Raw genomic sequence first — 24,314 nt, 5'->3', positions numbered from 1 at the left:
CTGACATCACCGGACGGCCTATATTTTCAAAGACGGCTAGACGGCTTGCGACTTTTTTTTTAATGACGTCTTGGCTTGTCGGGACAGCCGTGGACGTTGTAAGAAATTTTCTTAGAGTAATTTGACGTACCTAGCTTTTATGATGCGTCACAGATGAATGGTACTACTTTGTAGTGTACGCTGATATTCAGTCACGACGAAACTACTTCCTAAAGCTTACAAAACACAATAAAATGTTTCTATGAACCTTAAGATACACATTCCACGCCGTATGCAGCAGTGACAAGAGTGACCTTCATGCGGTACAAAACACTAAGCAAACTACAGGCCAATTTGTGAAAGGGGACACCTTCCGGACCTTCATACGCACGGCAACTGACAAAGCTGATTGACAAAAAGGAAAATTTCAAATTTTCAGCGAGAGATCGTTCGCAATCCGAGAGAGACCAGGAGGCAATTTTCATATTTGTTAAAGAGACTTCGTAAGCCAAAGGGCGAGACGAGAACGCAATTTTCGTATCATCAGCGTCGCAATCCGAGTGAAACGAGAAAGCTCATACTCGTTCAGTGCCTTTCGTTTGCGGCAGATCGTCAGCCGGAGATCATTCTCGATTGTTTTTAACCCTCTATCCCTCCCCATTGGAATTATAATTTTTAAAAATATTTTTCATTTCATTTGTACATTTCAAGGGACCTCATTAGCGGAAGATCGTCAGCGGGAGATCGTGAACGATCTGAGCGAGACAAGAAAGCAATAATGGTAATCTTTATTGCAGCTCTTAATATTGCTCTTTTGTTCTGTTACTGAAGTCTCTACTGTTAACAGTGCTATTGTGCGCCTCAGCAAAACTACCGATCGCTATCTCACACCGAATACTGCGGTAAAGAAACAACAGCCCGACAGTACAACTCTTAATAGATTCTCCTGTTATCTGAATGAATGGATATGACGATGTTGTTTAGCGTCCTAAACTAACTGTACTGATCGTTATATTGCACCTTGGGCCGCACACGTAGTACTCAGGTAAAGGTACGCTAGGGCAACATTGCCGACTGTTAGATCTTTACAAGCGCGAGAATAGCCCGGTGGCCGATTTTAAGGTGTACGAAATTCACGAAATCAAGATCGCGCAAAATTGCTGACTGGCCGAAATTCATGGTCCAGAAAAAACTCCAGACGGCCAATTTTAAGATCGTTCGAAATTTAAGAGCCGTTCGAAATTCATGGCACTTTACCGTAATCTTTATTGCAGCTCTTAACTCATTGTCCCCTACCGCCGTCATTTGCCGACAATGTTTTCTTATTTTTATCCCTAGCGTCGTCATTTGACGTCGTAATATTAATAGTACCCATTCCCGACTGCCGTCACATGACGGCATCCAATATGGCGGGGCCCTTGCCTAGCGACTTCATATGACGGCATGAGAAAGAAACTTTGATTGGTAAGTTTTAAATAGCTCATTTTCTGATTGGTTGTTGCTTTTCTTTTGGCCAATAAAAAGGAGAGTACTATAGAACAAAATGTAAACATTTTGAGGGTTGCGGGAAATCTACACATGGAGGAAATACAGAGTATTTTTGATGAGAGCTCTGGGTCTGAATTTTCGGGATTTGTTAGTGACAGTGAGTCTGACAGCCATAATTTGAGCTATATTTCTTTTGAATAACACTTTACAGACATAGTCTGAAAGTGAATTAGGCAGCATTAGTGAAGATTTTAGAAGAAGTCAGTGGGAAAACGATCTGTGGGAGGTGGACAAGGAGCATTTCTGTGGTGAACTGCCTGGATTCACACATGAACTGACGGGTGACAAAGACGAACTAGACTTTAAAAACTGTTCTTATCTGATGAAATACTGAACAAATTGTTGGAAAATATAAATGCATATGCAACATACAATGACTCTAAATGGAAAGAACAACTAAAAGCATGTCTCGGTGTCAGGATTCATGCGGTATTTTTAAGTTGATGCTTATCTTATCACAACTGCATAATATAGATAATAAATATATTTTTTTGTAATCTGATGCTCATCTTTTAATCATATTTTGTAGAATTTTCTTTTTTTGTACCTGTTAATATAATCTAAATAAGTATTATGATGTATATTTTATTTATTTATAGACAGTTGTTGAACTTATATTCATTGTTCAATTTTTATAGACCAAATTATTCCGACTTCTTCCCCATTCAATAAATAGCAATATTTTGAATATGTCCACTTATAAATAATTTCATAATATACCAATTTCATGCCTTAAGAACCCTGAAAATTTGAAACAAACAAAACAACAGACCTAGAAAAAGGCCATATTGAATTTCCTCAGGGATATAGGAGAGTGCTGACAGTGGCGCCACCACATGGTGGTGGCCAGATTTGGTGTTAATGGCTGTAGGGGATCATGCAGCAGTCACTGCAGGGGACAATGAGTTAATATTGCTCTTTTGTTCAGTTACTGAAGTCTCTACTGTTAACAATGCTATTGTGCGCCTCAGCAAAACTACCGATCGCTATCTCACACCGAATACTGCGGTAAAGAAACAACAGTACAACTCTTAATAGATTCTGTTATCTGAATGAATGGATATGACGATGATGTTTAGCGTCCTAAACTAACTGTACAGATCGTTATCTTGCACCTTGGGCCGCACACGTAGTACTCAGGTATAGGTACGCTAGGGCAACATTGCCGACTGTTAGATCTTTATAAGCGTGAAAATAGCCCGGTGGCCGATTTTAAGGTGTACGAAATTCATGAAATCAACATCGCTCAAAATTGCTTACTGGCTGAAATTCATGGTCCATAAAAAAACTCCAGACTGCCAATTTTTAAGATTGTTTGAAATTTAGGTGTTCAAAATTCATGGCACATTACTGTAGTAACATTGTATATGAAATTGTTTTAAGAACAAAGTATATCAGTTGTAATTGTTGTCAGTCACAGACTCCAGTCTGATGTAGCTTGAGGATTTTTTTGGCTTTAGTCAAACTTCAGAAAAACTTTGGTTAAATCAATTTTTAGCCAAGTGATATTATTTTGAGCCAAATAAAATAAATGACTATTTAAAGAAATTAAACCAATATTTATTTGTTATTTTAAGTACATACAGCAATACATTGCAAAAAAGAATGACAGAAAAGCAAACCAATTTTTGAGAAAAAAAAACAAAGGCAAACTAATATCTGTCAATCTGTCCAAATGTCCAAAACACTGTCATAGTCAAATCCTCAATTTCTGGAGAACACAAGTAAAAGAGCGTCATATTTTGCATATTTTTCCCTGAATGCTTGTTTCTGGAATCAGTCTTGATAGCATTATAAGCAGAAACATTTTCACAGTTGTGACGAACAGTTATGGCAAGTTTTTGTACCTGTCTTGAACAGATATGTTTTCATCAATTTGGCAAAATTACTATGCTCATTTTTCAATTTTTTCACCAAAGTCAATTTGTTTTCACAATCGGCGAAATTGACAAGTGCAGAGCGACCCCAGCCAGAACCAAGTTAAGTTCATGTAATGGTTGGGAGAATTCTGTATTTTTTCAGTTCTGCAAGATGTCTTCTGTTCTGTGAGCAATCAAAATTGTGCTCTACTGCCTTTCAAGGTCTACTGTTAGGTATGTAGCTTACAAATTGGGGATTCAAGAAGCTTTGCTTGAAGTATCAGTGGTTTGAATGAAAATGCTTGTGAAGTACCTCTCAGCTGTTATGTTCTAATATTTAAAACAAGGACAGGAACATGATTATGGTAGGTGCATGACTGGACAGTGGTGAAAAATGGAGGATAGATGGGATATACAGCTTGATATATTTAATCTTCTTGCTTTGTGATAACAATTAACCTGCCAAACCTTTGGTGGTAATTGAAAGCACTGGAGGGGTATTGGATATCAGGCCCAGGGATTGGGTACAGGTGTTGCTGTATGCATGAAAGGGAATCTATAGAGGAATAAAGAAATTGTTGTTATAACAAGAAACGTCAAAATCATCATTGCAATAGTGACAATTTTTAAAGAAAAATGAATAATTTTATTTCCGTATCTGATATTTAGCAGTAGTTAAAATGATAAAATGAAGGTAGAGAAAATTAAGTTGGGTATTTGTCCCCAAAGTAGAAAAAAATATTCACTCCCCCTTTTAAGAATTATGATCAAAGTATTTTGTGAAAAATATAGCATTCAATCAGTATAAAGTTGTTGTAAGAGCAGTATGTGTTTTTATGTGAATAACTAATACCCATCCAAAAGTTTTTCATGTGATTTGTTGTGAAAAATGGCACTGGCATTTCTGTTCAGATGCTAGGCAAGTTATTGATTTGGACATTTAAGTTGGAAATAAAAGCTTCTCCTGAAGTTCATTTGTAACAATTAGGTGAATAAGACTATAGCTGCACAAAAGCAGACTAACTAGTCCAGGGATCAAATAGGGCAACCCATTTAAAGGCTTGCAGTGCAATTCCCAAAGAGGGATTTTGAGGTAGTAATGTTTAATTCAACAACTTAGGCAAAAGTGTTCTTTTAACATTTTTTGTATCTTAACAATATTATTAGCTGATTATATAAAAAATATTGGTTAGTTTGTTATCATGTATTGTGTAATAAATAGTCAGATAAGGAAATAAACCCATCAGTGTAGTTTGTCACGTTCAATCCCTCACTAGATTCAGAATCTCAGAATGGAGCACATTGGACATTAAAAATTGTAAGTTGTGACTTTGAACCTACTTTGGCTTGAAGACCTTTGCTAATCACAATTTCTGAATATCCATGATACTTATGTTTTATTATTAAAAATTGATGGTCATTGGGCTGTTGAGCCTTATGTAGTATTGCATCAAAATTGAAATAAAACCCTTTTTTTGGACACTGCAGCCATGATGAACATAAGGGAAAACCATGTTACTTAGGTTCGGTAAAAATTTTGTTGCTTAAAAATTAATTAATATTTTGGATTGTGTAAATCCGACGATTAAAAAAAAAAATTTCATCTCCCCGACTCTTGGGTATGACAATATTTTCAAAACTCCAACCTTCAGGCTTTTATCCTTATCAGCTTTTATCCTTGTGAGATATTTATCACTTCCTAAGTCTTTTTCTGGTGGTAAATAATATTGCATCTTGATTAACTTATATGAACTTACCTGAAAAGTAAGTTGAGAATTGTCTTTTTGATAAGAAACATACCTCCTGATAAAGGAGAGGGATCAAGATAAGCCTAATTGCAACCTTGCATTATAAAGTGGACGGGGCATATTTAACAAATTACGCACTTAGCAACGTTTGTTGCATTCAAGGTATTTTTTAATTACTTGTTTCTCAAACAAGTTTTATTTTTCTCAAAGGTTGAAGGGGGGAAAATATTTTTCAAAATAATGACTTTTTGGTCACTCCTTTTCAAAAAGGTACAATGGTAAAAACTGGTTTTAACACAGTAAAGCAATTTTTGGATAAAAACAGCAATTCTTTTTCAATGTTTTATGTCTAAATGAATGTCAATTCTACGTACGAATCATTCTTGTAAATAAAAAAAAACAAAAAACACAGTTTGCCTTTATATGCATTCATGATGGCAGTGCACAAAATAGTTTTTTGTCAATCTTGTTGCAATATGATGTATGATTTAATGATTAAGTGGAAAATCATCACCAAATATATATATATATATATATATATATATCAAATCCTGACTTCTCTGCAATAGAATTTGTGTCTCTGTACACTAGAGAAGGCATTGTTGCTTGTTGATGACCTTCAGTGTTTATATGATACACATGGATTTATGTGCAGTTTTCTCATCTAATAAGGCATCTTGGTATGGTCTACACATACAAGGAGGCATCTGAAATTTCTTATACCCCATTCACACTACAGTTGCGAAAATGCGCATTTCTATAATCCAAATTTTTCGTGATATATTTGGTTCGGTGTGAACGCAGTATTAGAGTCATTGGTTTTTATTACCACAAGGATGACAGGTATCCTAGCACCAATGCAAAAATGGAATTCATGTTCCAAGAGTTATGCTCTATAGCTAGAGGGAAATAAATGACCAAAAGGATCAGGCTGGTATGAGGCAGATGATTGTTATTTCTAGGGATTCCAAAGATCATTTTCTAATACCCCATTCACACTACGCTCAGTTATCCGGATAAGTTGCGAATTAGGTCACAATTCGAATAAATGCAGTAGTGTGAACGCAAGAGGATTTCTGTAATGCGAATTTTCAAAATCCTGCAAGCGAGGTTGATTTCTAAGCGCGATCCGAATAACGGAATCGACACCTGTACAGATCTTACTGCGCATGTGTGCAGATAAGTGCGGGTATCTATGAACGCTTGTTTATTACTTTAGCGATTGCACCAAACGTGTTTGGAGGTCACCACTCACTACAACATGTGAAACAAACTTATTTTACCATCTTATGCTTCCCAAGAATGCTGGAATGACTTTTTGAGATACATTTGCCGTCAAACTTTTTTGTTGGTATTTTGAGTTTTCCTGTGCGGTGCATGCGCGAATGTTCAAAACAGGAAGTTAAACCTGAAATTTTCAACATGGGATTCGATTTCGCTTCACGAGTATGAACGCAATACCGAATCGGATTCCTCACGAAAAATCTGAATTATAGAAATGCGCATTTTTGCAACTGTAGTGTGAATGGGGTATATGTTGAGATGGTAAGGTTAAGGTGTAATCAAGGAAATCATGGTGGTTCCAGGATGGGAGGTTGCTTCCAGATAAAACTCTATTAAAACAATATGCAAGTATGTACTATTTTAATTAATGATTATGGCATAATCTTTATTCATAGGGCCATTTCCAATGAAACTATCATGCTATGTAGATAGATCCAACTCCTTAAGGACTCTGGCTAAATGTTATCAGATGGACTAAATGACATGTCTCCTTGAGTAGCTAGTAGATGATAAACTTCCGTGTTCATTCCGTCATATTTGAAAGGAAGTGAAAAAGCCTGCAGAAGCTGGGCACATCCCCTTCAGAATTCCATTTAGCAGTGGGCAAGTTGCCTAGTAATCCTGTTAATAAGCAACTGAAACAAAACAATTGACCTTGATCACCAATATGATATAATTCCTTTTTCTCTGAAATAAAGCCTATGAAACAAAATATTTTCTGATAGCAAAGAACATAACATTTTGACACACTAATTTCTATTCAGAAAAAACTTTTTTTTTTGCTTTTCACTCACTTTTGTAACATAGATAAATATGTAAAATTAAGACACTCAGTACATAAAAAAAAAAATACTGCTAAAAAATAAAATACATCATACTTACTTTTATACAGAAAACTGATCTGTGGATGGTTGTTGTCACTGACACTCTCCTAATAATCTCTGTCACTGCTGCTGTCCAGTTTTCAGACAATATCTGCTAAATCCACTTTATCATCTCTAAATGGTTGTAAACTAAGGAGTCAATATCTCGGTCCAAAATGTCTCCATTTTCAATTAGATCTCTCAAAGAAACATCCCTCTCTTGTCATGGACAACCCCTCGTCTTCACCGTAAGCACCATTTAGGGAACATCATCATTTTAGCTGTGAAAATTATTAAAATTTGTTGAAAAAAAATTGTCAACTTATAACCAGAACTGGACACATGTATAGCAGGTGGTGCACAGATGCAATAAATTGGATGGAAATCACGTGGTTCACATGCTTCATAATGTTAACAGAATGGTATATATTTTTAAGTATAGGCTTCACAGCATATTTACATATATGTATATATAGGCATTTCTCAAGGTATATAAATATATGTACAAGAATCCGAAGGGGTTAATAATCCTGTAGTTGCTCGAGGAAATGTATCATTTGATTCGTCTCATTGAGGGCATTCAAAAAAGATAATCTGCAGAATAACTAAGTATGGCCAACCGATCTTATGGCAGCCCCTGCTTAGTCCTCTGATTTCAGCTCCAAGGATTTATTGTAAGGCCCCTGCAAAGAAGATGCGTGTGGAGGTGGGGAGACCGTCACGGAATAAGTCAGCGCTGCTTTTAAGTCAGTCAGCCATATTTAGTCCATGGATCAACTGTTCTGAATGCCCTAATTGTAATCATCGAGAGTCCCTGCCAAGTTGGATCAATCTATAAAGTTTCACTGGGAACACGCCCAAAGCAAACCAGAGAACCCTGCCTGTGGTCAATGAGTCATTATGTTATACACTGTGGTATGTTTCTTCTATACACAAAGGCAGTATCTGTCATTATCATTACCATTTGCCATTCATTTTTCTAGAGCTGACATTCCTGGCATACTTCACACATATCTGTATCTATTGTTTCAGATGGTTAAATGAGGCCATAGTGAACACTTGCATGTCACAGCTCATTTAGATGAGAACTTGGGAGATGTGGTAGGGCACTGAACACTGTGTGGTGTTATTAGTCAGTTATATCGTTTTCAACTAGGTTGCACCAAGTCTTTTGGCATATAGGCTATGGCAGTAAGGAATGATTTTGAGGTCTGATTATCTGTATTTGATTAACTGTATTTGGCAGCTTGGAAAGAATATATGATGAATTCATTGGTAAAGGTTTTTGAAAACTTTGAATGGGTCTGCTTTAATGTGGCTGTTCTTGCTTTGGTTGCTTGTCTCTAAATCCACTATTCAGTAACTGTTTATGTTCAGTATATCTGTCATTTACTGCACACTTTGGTGGTATTTGTCACCAGTTCTCTAATTTACAACCATACCAGTATGTTAATATATATGTGTCTTGTTTACTTTTACAGATGTGCTAGAAAATTGGTAGTCGAAGAAGAAGGAAAGAAACAGAATTCACTACTGATTTTGTCAAGACTTAAAAGTGACACATTCTTGATGATGGAGCTGGGCAAGTGCAGGCAATGCAGGAAGGGTTCTGTATCTGGAAAAATTGTGACTGAAATGACATTTGGGCAGAAATTCCTGTGTTTCGTATTTCTGGCCATGGTCACTGTTACTATAGTAACAGCCACAGAATCAAATGACATACAGAGTCTGCTGAACAATTTTGACAATCAGGATAAATTAGCAGATAGCAAGCCCATTGCTAAACAGTTGAGGTTAGAACTTGAAGATGCCATGGTGAAAGTTGGCCATTTGTTTTCATACTCCCTTCCAAAAGAGCTTGCCATAGGATATAAAGTAAAGGTATGCATATTGTAATAAAGTTAATTGATTTGTTTGCATGTTTATTTACAGACACAGAGTCTGTACATATTACTGTGATGTGTCTGTCCTCGGCGTCATTGTCATCAGCGTTGGCATCACCCTGCACTTTCATTGTCATACAAATATGATGAAAACTGTTTTACCTTTTACAGGTCAAGTTTGAAAATCACCCTGAGTTTTCCAAAAGTTATGCTGTATTTTGCTTTTTTTTTTTTTTAGCATATTATATGTACAATTATTATACATATTATACAAATTAAATGAAAACTGTTTTACATTTTTTCTTCAAACTTATGGGACTGATGAATATTCATAAAATACAGGTCAAATTAAAAAAGTCAGCCTGATTGGACCATGTTTACAGAAGTTATGCTGTTTTCTTTTTCTTTTTTCAGCTTATTTTATGTACTCTTATTTGCTTTTGTATGTCGCATACACTGGATTATTTGGAAATAATTTTCACTGCCAATTTTTAAAAGGGGAGTTGAGGCCCCTATACAGTGTCATTTTCAAATAGACCATGGTGTTAACAAAAATTACCAATTTAAGATGGTTATACATATTAAATCCATCAGATCAATTTGCATTAATTTTAAATTTTGTCTTCAAACTTACAGAACAGAATATTCATGAAATACAGGTCAAGTTAGAAAATCAGCCTCTCAGACCCTTTTTCCAATAGTTATGCTGTTTTTTTTTTTTTTTTTTTTTTTTTTTTTTTTTTTCCTCATCATATTTTATCCACCCTTATACAAATAAAATGAAAATTATTTTGCTTTAAAACTTGCAGGATTCATAGGACTAATTTACAGATCAAGTCAAAAAATTATCGTGATTGGTTTAGTTTTGATGAAGTTATATCTTTTTGTATATAAATGATTTTTCCTCAGGTTCAGTTCTTAGGCATGTTAACAATCTCATTATTGAACTAATTAGTACCACCAGCGTATGTTAGTAGTTCTCATGGTTTTAGTCCTGGCCATTTTGTACAGCTACGCTGGCTCCACATTCTGGCGCTGGATATAAGTCACTGTTACCACTTCTCCTAAACAACAAGGACCTGCTTATCCATCTCTTGGATTTAGGTCACATGTAATCTCAACTTGAACTTACTTGTTTTTTTTTTTTTTTTGTCTCAGTCAGTGCATTGGCCTAGGTATGACGCTCGTTGAAATGCACCCTTGTCAAAGTTTTTGAAAATTAAATGCTAAATATCTCTCAAACCGAAGGAATTAAGGGAAAAGTTACACAGAAATCTTTGCGAACTAGGGCTGCATTTTAGTCCTATGTTTCTATTTTGAAAGTTGGGGAATCATAAGTAACACGGTTTTCCCTTAATGGTCATCATGGCAGCAGTGTCCACTGAAAATAGTGTTTGCTACAATTTTGATGCAATATTACATAATGCTTAACAGAATAATGACCATTAATTTTTAAAAATGAAGTAAAATGGATATTCAGAAAATGTGACAAGCAAAGGTCTTCAAGCCCATGGAGGTTCAAAATCACACCTTGACAATGCCAAGATGTGAAAAATTAAATTTTCACAAAAAAACTGTGTAACATCCAAGAAAAATTAACCAATCAGACTGGTTTTCCAACTGAAGCTGTATTTTAGTCCTGTTTCTTTCCTGTAAGTTTGAGAAGAGTTTCTGACATGGTTTTCTTTCAATGGTCATTATGGCAGCAGTGCCCAGAATTTTTATAGAATATCACATAATGCTTAACAGCATAATCGCCACCAATCTTAAATTATGCACTACATGTATTATTAGGAAATGTGACTAGCAAAGCAAACTGCAGTGATATGAACTAACTTCAATTTTTGACTCTTTATTACACAACACACGTTGTCAGATTTACCATCTTTTGTATATAATCAACTAACAATATTTGTTAAGGTGCAGAAAATGTCAAAAGAACAATTTTACATATCTAATTAGTTCAATAATGAGACTGTTAGCATGCCTTAGAATCTAATCTGAGGAAAAACCACTTATAAACAAAAAAATGCATAACTTAAGCTTATTTTCAAATTATTTTAGTAAGATTGAGCACACCTGTGAGTTTCCAGACCATAGGCCTATTGGTTTTCCTTATCATTGTTGCATATATGCTCAAAAAAGCGAAAAAAACAGCATTACTTTTGAAAAAATGTCCTGATCATGTTGATTTTCAAACTCCACCTGTATTTTATGAATCTTCAACAGTTCCACAAGTTTGAAGACAAAAGGTAAAACATTTTTCCACTTCTCAGACAAGCTGAAAACTTTTCAGAATGGCCGGACATTTGGACTAGCAGTAATGAAAAATTTGCCGGACCGAATGGATTTTTGTCAGACCGAAAATCGCCTTATTCGCTTGAGACAGATACTACCAGTAGGATTAGATAGCTTACTGTGTTTGTGAATGTGATAGGTTTGAAATGGAAGGGAAAAACGCTTTAAGTTTTATATAATTTTATTAGTGAATTATGTAGAACGGTGACTGTAAATTCAAAATTGCAGTTCTTAAAACAAATACGATTTTTTACCGGTCCAGACAAATTTTCTCGGTCATGACTGATCGGACCAACAGTTTCAGCATGTCTGACTTATTGCATTAGCACTGAAAGTGCATGGCAACGACAACATGTGCAACCATCGCAAAAATTATGAGTTACCTATTATTTTGTAACTTAAAGAATGATTTTTAGGATTGATGTAAAGCTGAAATTGAAAATGTGCTTAATTGGATTATTATTATTAGCGTGTACGCTGGCGGTACTCAGGTTTTAGTCCTGACCCGTATCGTACGGCTCAGCGGGCTCCGTGAGCTCCGCCAGCTCCGTAAGTTCTGCTGGCTCCGCAGGGTGGCATGGGATACAAGTCACCATTACCGCTTCTCCTCCTAGACCACACGGACCTGTGTCCCCATCTCTTGGATTTAGGTCACATATAATCTCAACTTGAACCCCCTGGTTTTTTGTCTCAGTCGGTGCATTCGCTTGGGCGTGACACTCGATGAAATGCACCCTTGTCAAATTTTTTGAAAATTCAATGCTATATATCTCCTAAACGGAAGGAATTATGGGAAAAATTAGTATAGAAGTCTGTCCGAAAGTCATATATGAGGATTTCAAATATGTCTTCCAATTTGACCTTTGACCTTTTTTCAAGGTCAAACAGGCCACAATTTTCTAAAAATGGGAATTTTTTGCAAAAAAAACTTTTATTTGTGCCGAATTTCAGAAACTACACGGAGTTTAGCACTCATATTATAGTGAGGGGATGCAATTAGGGACTCCTTTCATCTTTGGGAGTTTGGTGTCAATCAGTGCATTTTCATGGTAGAAACGGCCATAAGATGCCGAAACTGAAAACTCTCCCTAATTCTGGAACCGTAAATGCTAGAGACCTCTTGTTTTTTGCATTATGTAGAGCTTGTCAAGCGCAATACTGGAAGTGGTGTCCATTTTTTTGTTTGCGATACGGTTAAGGAGTTGCACTATATCAAAAAGCACAACTGAGCAATATTCAATGGTGAAAATAAAATATGAAATACTCCAAAAGTAGCTGAGATACACCCATAGTTACTATTGAACTTGAATAGGAAGTCATATACTGGCAATGTAACTGTGACCTTGAAATTGACCTTCGACCTACTTTTTACCATGAACTGAACTTTGCAATTTTTCTATCGCTTATATCTCCAAAACTAGCAGAGATAAACCCATAGTTACTAATGAAGTTGAATAGGACGTCATATACTGGCAATCTAACTGTGACCTTGAAATTGACCTTTGACCTACTTTTCACCATGAACTGAACTTTGCAATTTTTCCATCCCTTATATCACCAAAACTAGCAGAGATACACCCATAGTTACTATTGAACTTGAATAGGAAGTCACATACTGACAATCTAACTGTGACCTTGAAATTGACCTTTGACCTACTTTTCACCATGCACTGAACTTTGCAATTTTTCCATCTCTTTTATCTCCAATACTGGCAGTGATACACCCATGGTTACTTTTGAACTTGAATAGGAAGTCATATGCTGGACATCTTACTGTCACATTTAAATTGACCTTTGACCTTCTTTTCATCATGAACTGAACTTTGCAAATTTTCTATCCCTTATATTTCCAAAACTGGCAGAGATAGGCCTATTTCTTTCTTTCAATATATATGCAACACTGATGATGCATTTCAAAGAAAACTGACAAGCCTATTGTCTTGAAAATCCGCTTGATCAGACGATTTTTATAAAAGTTGTGCTTTTTTTTTTGTTTTGTTTTTGAGGGGGGGGGGGGAAGGGGCATATTTCTTGTCTTGTTTATTGCATTTTGAAGAGCTTGTCAAACACAACACTGGTGGTTGTTCCTGTTTGTTTCTCGTTTTCCATATGAATGCGCTTACTCCAGCTGGTGGTATAATAGCCGGACGCGGTATCGCCTCTCTGGTCCTCTAGTTATTATTTTTTTTTTTTTAGTTTGATGCAATGTTTTTGAAAATTTAATTTTTTTATGCTGGCATTTTCAAAGTATGAACTTGAACTCTCCAAGGGCTGAAGCCTTATGTTAGTTAAATATTCCTGACATCCGTAATACCTGTACTAGTCGAGTAGCCAGAACGCTAACCCTGCAATGTTTTTTCCTGTAAACTTTTTTTGCCGAAATGCATTCTTTAGGTCGAGAGAAGCAAAATTAGTTTGGTTGCTATTTCCGAGACATTGAGCATTTTTCAATATGGCCGTCAATTTATGAGGAAAATTAGAAAAACGACCTGAAGTCGCCGGGTAAACTTTATTGACAGCTTTTTTTAACGTGTATCCTATCAGGAGAGCACAACAGTACTAGTGAATACACTTAAGCCCGTTACATATTGCAAAAAAGCCAAAATGGCTGTCAAAACATATGGCAGAAAGTAAAAAAAGCTGCAGAATCGGTTTGTTTTTTGCCAATTTAGTCTTATTAGAAAACATATCCGCCTTTTCTATTTATGTCCATTATGATAATTTGTAAGTCATGATTCTAAACTCTCAGAAACTGCTTATTTGACATTGATCAGATGGTGGCAGACGGTGCCATCTCCTGAAAGTCCATTTGCCACTCCTACGAGCCCCATGGGCAAAGCTTGCTATGTTATATCTTGCAAGCTTTTTTAAAAGAAATTATTTTATCTGGGTTACAAAACTTAGAGAAGCTTATAAGCTTGACTTTATTTGCCAGAGATATTGATATTTTTTTCAATATTCAAAATGACCGTACATTTAATTTTATCTGCCCTTTATCTGTTTGCGTAAGTCTACATTTAGCCGTACCTGGGAATTTTGAAAATCTGTGCGTACAACTTTAAAAGGTCTGGTTACGCCCCTGCTAGCTAACAGCGAATAGCGAGAGTCATACATTCAAATAAAACATTTAATGCTTCACTCCACTGTCTATCATTTATTGCATATTTATGTTTATATCCATGCAAAGTGCGATTATTTATTTATTTTTGCAAGTTATTTTTAATAAAAATGGCCTCCAAAACATAATGCAAGGGCAAAGAAACAACTGTAAAACTACAAGGCTTTTAACTGAAATAGACTTTAACTAGAACAAATATAAATACAGGTCTAAAGTAAAAAAAGGATATACCTGCGCTCAAGACATAGCACACAATAAAACATATTTTTAGGTTAAATTATACGAAAAACCAAAACCAATATGTCCGTCAATGCTACTCTATGATCAAACCAAACACCGATTGCGGATATCTCAGTCCTGACAACTAGTTTTTACTTCTAAATCAAAAATAACATTCTGGATGATTAAATGAAAGGCATTATCATACTAGTATGTGTAAACTAAATCATTTTGAAATAAAAAAGGCGTCAAATCGTTTTTCTTCAGGTTTGATTATTCTTTTCCTTTTTTTGTAAACTTTTTAAATATTTTAACACCTATGGGTAAAGGCATTTTTGTTGTTTAATAAGGAATTTTATAATAAATAGTCAAGATCCAAGCAGGGGTATACGAACTCAGCGGTTAGGGCCCATGAGGTCAGGTATTCTTGACAACATGACATATTTCGGGGATATGCGAGGACTACCCATCGACATCATGTATTTGAAATGTTGTTTTTGCCAATATATTCTTACAGATAATGGAAGCTTTGAGATAGGAATGTATGCATTTTTCTACTTGTAGGGTAGATGTAATTATTCATTGTGGTGACTTAGTGCTCGGGTAGTTAAGATAATTATAAATTGTCAGGTTGCCATGGTTCATTGCACATGGGTAAGCTTTTTTTTTTTTTTTGCAAAAATGGACCAAATACACATTGAGCAATACTCAATGGGCATGTGCACATTTTGTGGATTGGTTTCGGGGGGCCTATAAAGGCCCAAAAAGGTCACCCATATTGTTAGTCCAGTGAACGGAATCATGCCATGTCTATCATGTGAACAACGTACATCTCTGGGCACTGGGTGTGAGGGGAGTCTGATTTGAGCTATAATGTATGGGCTGTTCCCACCCCACAATCAGGAACCTGGTTAAATGCCACAACACGCCAGGCTCTGTTAGCGATATACTGCAGCCACTTTGAAATCAGAAGGTTGTGACGTATGGACAGACCCGGAATATTCCGGGCCCAGCTCACAGCGCGTAGCTACGCATCCCGGAATATTCCGGGGTCAGCACTACCAGGGTTAAATTCTTTCAAAAATTTCAGGGAATAACATTCTTAGTATTTGACTATGGGACCCGGGGAAGTAGCAAACAGACCTTTGGGGGGTTATTGAAATGTCAGATAAGCTTATTCCAAGAGTTTAGGGTCATGACTAACAAAATATTATAATTAACATAAATATGAAAAGGGGATATGGTTTTAATAAAACTAAATATTCAAAAAACAAACTGATTCTGCAGATTTTATCATTTTCTGCCATATGTTTTGACGGTCATTTTGGTTTTTTGCTAAGTGGTACGCAATTAAGCGTATTCACTTGTTGTGCTCTCCTGATAGGATACACGTTCAAAAAAGCTGTCAATAAAGTTTACCCGGTGACTTCTGATAGTTTTTCTATTTTTCCTCATAAATTGACGGCCATATTGAAAAATGCTCAATGTCTCGGAAATAGCAACCAAGCTTATTTTGCTTCTCTCGGCCTGAAGAATGCATTTCAACAAAAAAAGTTTACAGGAAAGAACATTGCAGGGTTCGACTATTGGGCCTATGGTAGTGGCGACTCGACTATACTGTAGAATTCAAATTTAGTTAACTTTGCTGTTAAACATTACGTATTATTGCATCAGAGTTGACAGTAGCTGTTTGTGCATCATTATTTTCTGCTTTTTTTGTGTGTGCAAATTTCATTTTTCTCATTCTGGCATTTTCTAAATGTGAACTTGGAAATCTCATTTGACAGCTTTGCTGCCTAGTCTTAATATCTGTGATACCTGATATACATAATTATTTAATTTGTATTTAAGCTGTTTTTTTTTTCTGTGAAATTTTAATTTTTCTCATTCTGGTGTTTTCAAAGTTTTGACTTGAACTCTCATGGGCCTGAAGTCTATGCTAGTTACATATTCTAAATAGCCATGTTACCTGTTAAGCATAATAAACATTGTTGTTGATTTGTTGTGAAGCACTATGTAATCAAAATCAAAATTGACAAAATAACCCATTTTGTGGATCATTATTTTCTGCTTTTTTGTCTGTAACTTTGATAGCTTTGCTGCCTTGTTCAATCTTAATATGGATACAATAGTTACTGAAAAATCTATCAGACGAATATCCAGGAACATCATAAGGACACTACCTGAAGAGTTCTGTTGAAAATACAAAATATTGCCTAATAATGGCACAAAGTTCTTGTATATCTATTGTAGTTACAAATGACGGCAGATAAGACCATAAGATGGGCTTGAATGTTAGATAATTGATATTCTTTTAACAAATATACTTTTATCTTTCCCAGCTGACGGAGGCAGGAAAAGAAAGGCTTCCAAAATGGCTAGAACATGATAAGGATTCCAATTCTTTAAAGGGCATTGCTAGTCATGAAGATCTAGGTCACCATTATGTTGAGATTAAGGCCACACATAACTCCACTGCTGCAGTGCAAGATGTGTTTAAAGTTAGTGTAGTCAAGGACCTCCCACACACTACAGCCGTTCCTTTGAAAACTAAGAGTGATGATTCTCATAAGGCTATTTATTGTCAAACTGGACAGCCTGTTACCAAAGTGACACTGGTAGTTGACACAGATTTTGATCATTTGACACCCAAGCAGAAGGTTAAACTCCTCACCAAAATGGCATCTCATTTGACAATCCAAGAGGATAATTTGCAATTAAAGCCAGTTGGCAAGAATACTCTATTTGATGCCTCTGCACTGGTGGCAGGACCTGGAGATGTAAAGACACCAACTCATTCAGGTGCTTTTGTGAGTTGGAAGGTTGGTTGTGGCAATGTGGAGTCCCATCACATGCCAGTGCTACAAAAACTAGAGATCACATCCAAAGATGGAAGCATGAAGGCAAATGTAGGCCACCCCATTGTTGGCTGGTATGTTACAGCGTATGTTCCTCAGGTTAAGCAACACGCAAAAAGGTTAGTGCGTCGTGCTGCATCCACAGCAACACCAACCCTAGCTGTGTCACCACCTTCTGAGCTTCCTCTGGATTCAAGCTCTGCTGAGCAGAATACTTTGTTGGCACCAGAAATGAGTAGAGTTATTCCTGGGCAGGAGTCGCCCACAACAAGAAAGCCCCACCGTACAAAGACCGCTGGACGTCATTATAAAACCAGCACTGCCAGGTCAATGGCTGCCACGCCAACATCACCAGAGATGTCCAAAATGGCAGAATCTACTGTGCCTATGGTGACTTATCAGAGTCAAGTGACCACGCCTAGTAAGTTGATCAAGTATTTCATAGCCAGAAATAGTCGAAAAGAAATGCACAGCTTTAAAAGTTTGTTTATTGCCCATTGTTGCAATAGATAGCTATAGAAAATATCAACTTTATGCATGCAGAAATTAATGTTATAAAAGACATATTAATGATTGTGCAATTTGTGATATTGAAGTGAAAGATCAGTTAATGTTATGTTCCATTCCAGCTCTAGTTCAGCCATCTGTGACAGATTCAGGGAAGGAAGGTACAACACCTAGAGTGACCCAACCCATACAGCCAAGTCCTGTTATCACCTCATCCACCTCAGCTCACAAGACCACAGCAACCAAGACCATGACCACTACCCAAACCAGGTTTCCACCTCTGACACCACCTATATCACCTCCACCACCAGTTACAACTAGGCGACCACCTAAATTTGACCAAACTACAAGGCACCCCATTGAAAATGACACTCCAAAATCTACAGACAAGGCAGTGACACAAACATCTAACCAACAACCTGCCATAAAAAATCAGTTGGAGCCAATCAATGTCCTGGCTGGTCAGGTACTGAATTATACAATCCCTGCCGATACATTTTACGATTATGAAGATGGAGGAACCCAACATTTGACACTTGTGGTCACAGACTCTCAAGGCTTCAGTTTAAAACCCAATTCTGGCATTCAGTTTGATCCTAAACAACAAAGATTGTGGGGTCTGCCAATGTGGGATGAAGTGGGATCCAACAAATACATTATATCTGCTGTAGACAATATGGGAAAGATTGCTGAAATGCCATTTGTAATCAATGTTGTTGACATTGAAAAGAAAAAAGAACCCAACCATGAGTTCAGCATGACTATAAATATGAATTATTCTGCTTTTATTATAAGTTTGGAAAAAAGGATAGAAATAACCAACAAGCTGGCAATGTACTATGGGGATGCTAATGCTAATAGTATACTGATAACAGATCTGAAACAAGGGTCAGTGATTTACAAATGGGCCAACAAGAGTTTAGACCAGTCTCGCTGCCCTGTGTCTACTTTGTCAGTTTTGGTGCGGAAATTAATCACTGTAAACCAGACTGTGAGTGAAGACTTCCAGAGGGCTATGGCTCCATACAAGATTATGGGTGTGGGTCTTCAACCAAGTGGAAACTGTAAGTTTGAGGGGCAGGAATCTGTTGAGCCAACACCACCACCACCAGCTGCAGGTGGGTCAGAGGATGAGGATGAAATTCTGATCACCACGGTGATTCCAGCTGTTGTAATAGCAGCCATGTTGTTGCTGGCAGGAATTATAGCTTGCATTCTGTATCGTAAGAAACGAAAGGGTAAGATGTCTGATGAAGACCAAAATACTTTCATCAATAAAGGAATACCCATCATCTTTGCTGATGAGTTAGAAGACAAACCAGATCCACCTACCAAACCACTCATTATGGAGGATGAGAAGCCACCATTGCCTCCTCCAGAATATCATGGTCGCTCACCAGCCGGAGGGAGTCCCCATTCCACTCCCCCCTCAGACCACAAGGGTGGTATTGAAGTGGATGAGGCAGAGGAAGCTGATGCCAGTGCCCCTTTGTATCAACCACCACCACCAATGTATGCACCAAGAGACAACAAGAGACAGCGCCCTAATGTCGTCTTGACTGGTTACCGCAGTCCACCAGCTTATGTACCCCCTTAACATCTTGGAAAAATGTTTGTATATGAACTGTGAATTGAGGATGCATTTAGTTAGTTTATCTTTTCTCCTGCTATGACTCCATGCATTGTTGGAATGAAATGGAATTGGGAAATAAAACAGGGTCAACAATTTAAAAACAAGAATGGAAGGCTTCATGATATGTAATTGATAGATGTATTTTGATGATGGCAATCATTTTGAAAGAAAAGATAAAAGTTTTTAGTTATGTACATGTTACCAAGAAGGTGGGACATTGAAACAAGAAAACTGGCTGGTGCATGCATTATAATGACCTTCTATTTATTTATGTTTTTTATAAGGAGGGACTAATATCAGTTAGCTATTCAGCTTCAGAAAATAGCCTTGTATTAAATGTTTGAGTGTATAACATGCAATACTTGACTGTCAAAGCATATTTAAATGACATGGTTAAGTAACATAATTTAGCTAGATTGAAGAGAATTTATGAAACTGGGCTTTTCAGATTTATACCAATCTAGTTTTCTCTTATGTGCAAAATATTTTTAAAACTTTTGAGTCCAAAACTTAGAAACTGATGTTTTTGATGTAAGGTTTTATATAGCAAGAGTAAAACATTTTATATTTTATGTTGATTAACTTTCTGTATATTTCTTATCAAATTCATCATGATTTATTCCTATTGACCCGCATTTAAATAATGATTATGTGCTCTGTCCAGTTTAACCTCAAATTGTTTTTGATCCTGTTAGCAATCTCTTTGGGGAAAAAATCAAGTTAAAGTATAGACTGGGTGTACTGATAAAGTTAAGCTTCTGTATTATTATGCTGTCACTTTAATATCAATGTATAATGTAATGACATAACTTTTAATGTTGTTCTAAGTGTTATTATTATTATGTCTTTTTTCCCATTATATAATGTTTAAATATCAGGTTTTGCTTAAAACAGTCAATCATCCAAAGCAAAGAGTAAAAAAGTTATGGGAACATTTTACAGGTAGTTTTTTGCATGTTGATTTGTCATGGGAGACATGACAAATCAATTACATTTGTGGAATTTTAAAGATATCTCGATTTTAAGTCCCATGTGTCTAGTACGAGCTAGATCTATGTCTAATTTGATGATTACACTGAGCATATGAAGTTATAAGGAAAGCCTAACAAATGGGGCAAACCCATTTCACAGATATGACTAGAAAAGAAAGAACTCCAGGTTAAAATATTTGGACCAGTTCATGCTAGAAATTAGCAAAAATAAACTTTGTTTAAGGAAGGGCATATGTTATAATAACCCTTAAAGATCTTGCCAGCTGTCCTTGAGTAAACAATGGGGAACATATATTGTGTACAATAAAAACAAAGAACAACTACTTCACTGGAGCAAAACTGGAATAATGGTAGACAGATCTTTAAACCAGTCCTGTAGAGCTTTAAAAAATCTAATTCCACTTGTTAACAAGGTGAGATTTTAAAGAAATATTTGTTTTGCAAATGAGTTTGGGTTTGTCTGAATAGAAAACCTAATATGTGTTTATGTGTAGGAGTTATGAATATACTGAAAATTATATGGATTGTGTTGTATCTGGGAATGTTCACTGTCAAGAATTTATGAAATTGTAGGCAGATGGCCTTATTACATTTATACCTCAGTTTAAGTATTATGAGTTAGTTGGAATTATTATGACAGGGAGTAAGAATTTGGAAATAAAATAAAGAAGTAAGTTTTTTTACATATTTTGGTAAATACACTGAAAGGCATATTTCTTAGGATTATTAATGCCACAAGGAAGGGCACTGCAGATATTGCAATGAGACAATTGGCGTGCCGGTTATCACACCGCAACTCTTCCACTTTTAAGACCAAATGTGATATTTTACAGCTACAATACAAACTGACTATTTGATGATTTCAACAAATGTAAATTATCCTGTTAATTATAAGAATCACACTTTTGGTTACACTCTTGCCCATCTCTTCTATACTGAAGGATTGTTTTGCAAGCAACTTTTTTTACTAAAATCCATGAAAGCTTCAGCATTTTACCAATGACCTCTGCTTATTTGGCCTCTTTGCTGATGCTGCAAATTTTAATTCTTGTACAATTAATGAATTATGTGTCATGAGTTGGGGTTGTTTTTTATCATATGAAAAAGACACTACGGATTTCATCTAGAGAATACATACTTTTGGTTTTTTGCTAAGGCTTTAGATTAAGACTAATTTGCTCTAAGACCCCAGTAGTCTATGTAGATCACCCCAACTCTGTGGGGTCTCCGTGCAATCAGCTTAACTGGATGACATGCCTCCTGGCTTTGTGTATAATACAGGAAAGCTGGTGATTAGATGAGTACATAGGAATAAAGAGGAGGTATGTCATTCAGTTAAGCTGATTGCAATCAGTGAGTCCCTGCACAGTTGGATCGATCTACATAGACTGATGAGGTTTATGGGAATTAACCCTTTGAGCTAAAAATAAACATGACATAACCTGTGCAGGTATCAGCTTTATTTGGTGAAAGCATGAATATGCAATCTGATTGAGACTACTGTACAAAGGACAAGTTTCTGCGTTCATTTGTCAAATCAGACATTCAATTCCATGTAAGTTTGCAAGAAATGGTCAGTAGCTAGCATATGTCTTAGTAAGAAATGGTTATTAGCTATCATTTATGTTAGTAAACCTACCACTCCATTGCCAAGGTGAACTCCACACTTTGGTGATGCATACATTTTGGTACTTAAAGGTGTGCAGACTTTTTTTTCTGTACTTACGTAGTTTTATGAACATTTTATACTTAAGTTTTATTTATTCCCATTTTCTTTAGAGTTTCTCTTTCCAGCATGCATTTCCATATTAGATAGTTTCTTATTTATGTAGGGGTATGAAAAGGAGAGAAAGTGAGAGAATTTTTTCTGAGAATCTTAGAAAAAGAAAGTCATTCAGACTGGACTTATATTAAACATGCAGGTGAAATGCCAACGTTTATTATCAGAAGTGAAAGAAATGACTTGAAATGGTAACCTTTTTTAGTTGTTCACAAGAATGTGAATGGTTTAATGTCAGGTTTTTCAATGACTCTGTACCTCTTTTCATCCTGCTTACCTGTAATTCAGAGTTCATACAGCCTTGAAAAATGCTTGAATTAAAGCCTGCTTTTTGAATTTATTTTGAGGTCTTGTGTAGTTCATGAAATTGCTGTTATAATTGAAAAAGGCTTGTTTTCCATCATTTTTGTCCTTGAAAAGTACTTGAATTTGATTACTGACCAAATTGTCAAAAATAACATTGTCAAATCTTTTGTTATTTTCATGCTTCGTCATTAATGTGTTAATGACGAAGCATGAAAATAACAAAAAATTAAAATAAAAAGTTTATATGAAATGTTAATTATCTATTTTATGCACAGACTTGTGTCTGTACATATAGCTTTGACCAACATCTGTCGTTGCCGTCGCCATGCACTCTCACTGATAACACAATAAGTGGAAAACTGTTTGACCGATTTCCTTCAAACCTGCAGAACTGATGAATATTCATATAATAGAGGTCAAGTTTGAAAATCATGATTGGACCATTTCTTTCAAAGTTATGCTGTTTTCACATTTCAAGGAAAACTGGTAGGCCTGTTGACTTCAAACAAGAATGATCAATATTACTAAAATAAAAGTCAAGAACAAAACTCCACAACATCAGTACATTTTTTCAAAATATCATATTGTAAAAATTGAATTCAAAATATCTCCCAAACTGAATGAATTATTGGAAAAGTTAGTATAGAAGTCTGACCAAAAGACGTGGAGATTTTGAGCATGACATAAGATTTTAACCTATACTTTAAAATTAAAGGGATAATAACTTCTTTTTGGCCAAAAAATGAATTTTCCTAGAGTAAACAACAATTTTCCCATACTTACCAATGGTTAATGAATCCATTTTTACATTCAAAGTTAGTCCCTGTTTTTTTTTCTAAAAAGTTTGTTTTTTTGTTATAATCTCTTAAGAGATTATAACAGAGTATAGCCATCGATGGAGGGCACATGGTCTAAAGACAAGCTCAGATATCAGAATAATAGCTATAACTGCCGTTTTTGTGGTAAAACATAATATATTATATTTCTATGAGTTGTTCACAATGTTTTTATTGTGAAATATAGATCTCATACAAAGAGTTATTATCCCTTTAAATTTTGTTTAAAAAATATGAAAAGGTATTTAATTTTGGTGATTTAGTTTGATATTATGGTGAGAAGTTACACTTAGGGTCTTTATTCATCATCCTTAATTTAGGGGTCGATAGGTACCTTATGACGCAAGAGGCAGCCATTAGATGCCCAACTGAAAACTGTTATTCTGGAACCTTAAAAGCTAGAGACCTTTTGTTTGTTGCAATGTGTAGTGCTTTTCAAGTGCAACACTGAAAGTGGTTTCTTTCCTTGTTTTGTGTTTTTCGTATACGGTAAAGTCTTGAAAATTTCGTCGTTCTTGAAAATTTCGTCGGCCGACGATTTTCCGCAGACGTAATTTTTTTCCCTTTGAAAACTTCGTCGACCTTGAATATGAGGTACTCGAT

General features: G+C 35.9%; 1 protein-coding gene across 12 annotated transcripts in view; it reads left to right on the top strand.

Annotated features, from left to right (window-relative positions):
- LOC106173291 (dystroglycan 1) overlaps positions 1–22,909 on the top strand; it is a 91,379-nt gene extending 68,470 nt beyond the window's left edge. For 8 of the 12 annotated variants that reach the window (XM_013554369.3, XM_013554370.3, XM_013554366.2 and 5 more), the window contains 3 exons: positions 8,763–9,162; positions 17,142–18,078; positions 18,287–22,909. In XM_013554369.3, the coding sequence (XP_013409823.1) occupies positions 8,763–9,162; positions 17,142–18,078; positions 18,287–19,761 (2,812 nt within the window). In that variant the 3' untranslated portion in view covers positions 19,762–22,909. Of the gene's footprint in view, positions 1–8,313; positions 8,383–8,464; positions 8,491–8,762; positions 9,163–17,141; positions 18,079–18,286 lie in introns of those variants that run through there. The other 4 variants (XM_013554377.3, XM_013554380.2, XM_013554379.2 and 1 more) reach the window with 2 other exon arrangements.
- The last annotated feature ends 1,405 nt before the right edge of the window (positions 22,910–24,314 follow it).

The sequence above is a fragment of the Lingula anatina genome, chromosome 6 (assembly GCF_051362555.1).
Source record: "Lingula anatina isolate TDL-2025a chromosome 6, LinAna3.0, whole genome shotgun sequence".
In the NCBI taxonomy this organism is placed as follows: domain Eukaryota; kingdom Metazoa; phylum Brachiopoda; class Lingulata; order Lingulida; family Lingulidae; genus Lingula; species Lingula anatina.
This window is presented reverse-complemented; position numbering and strand designations above follow the sequence as displayed.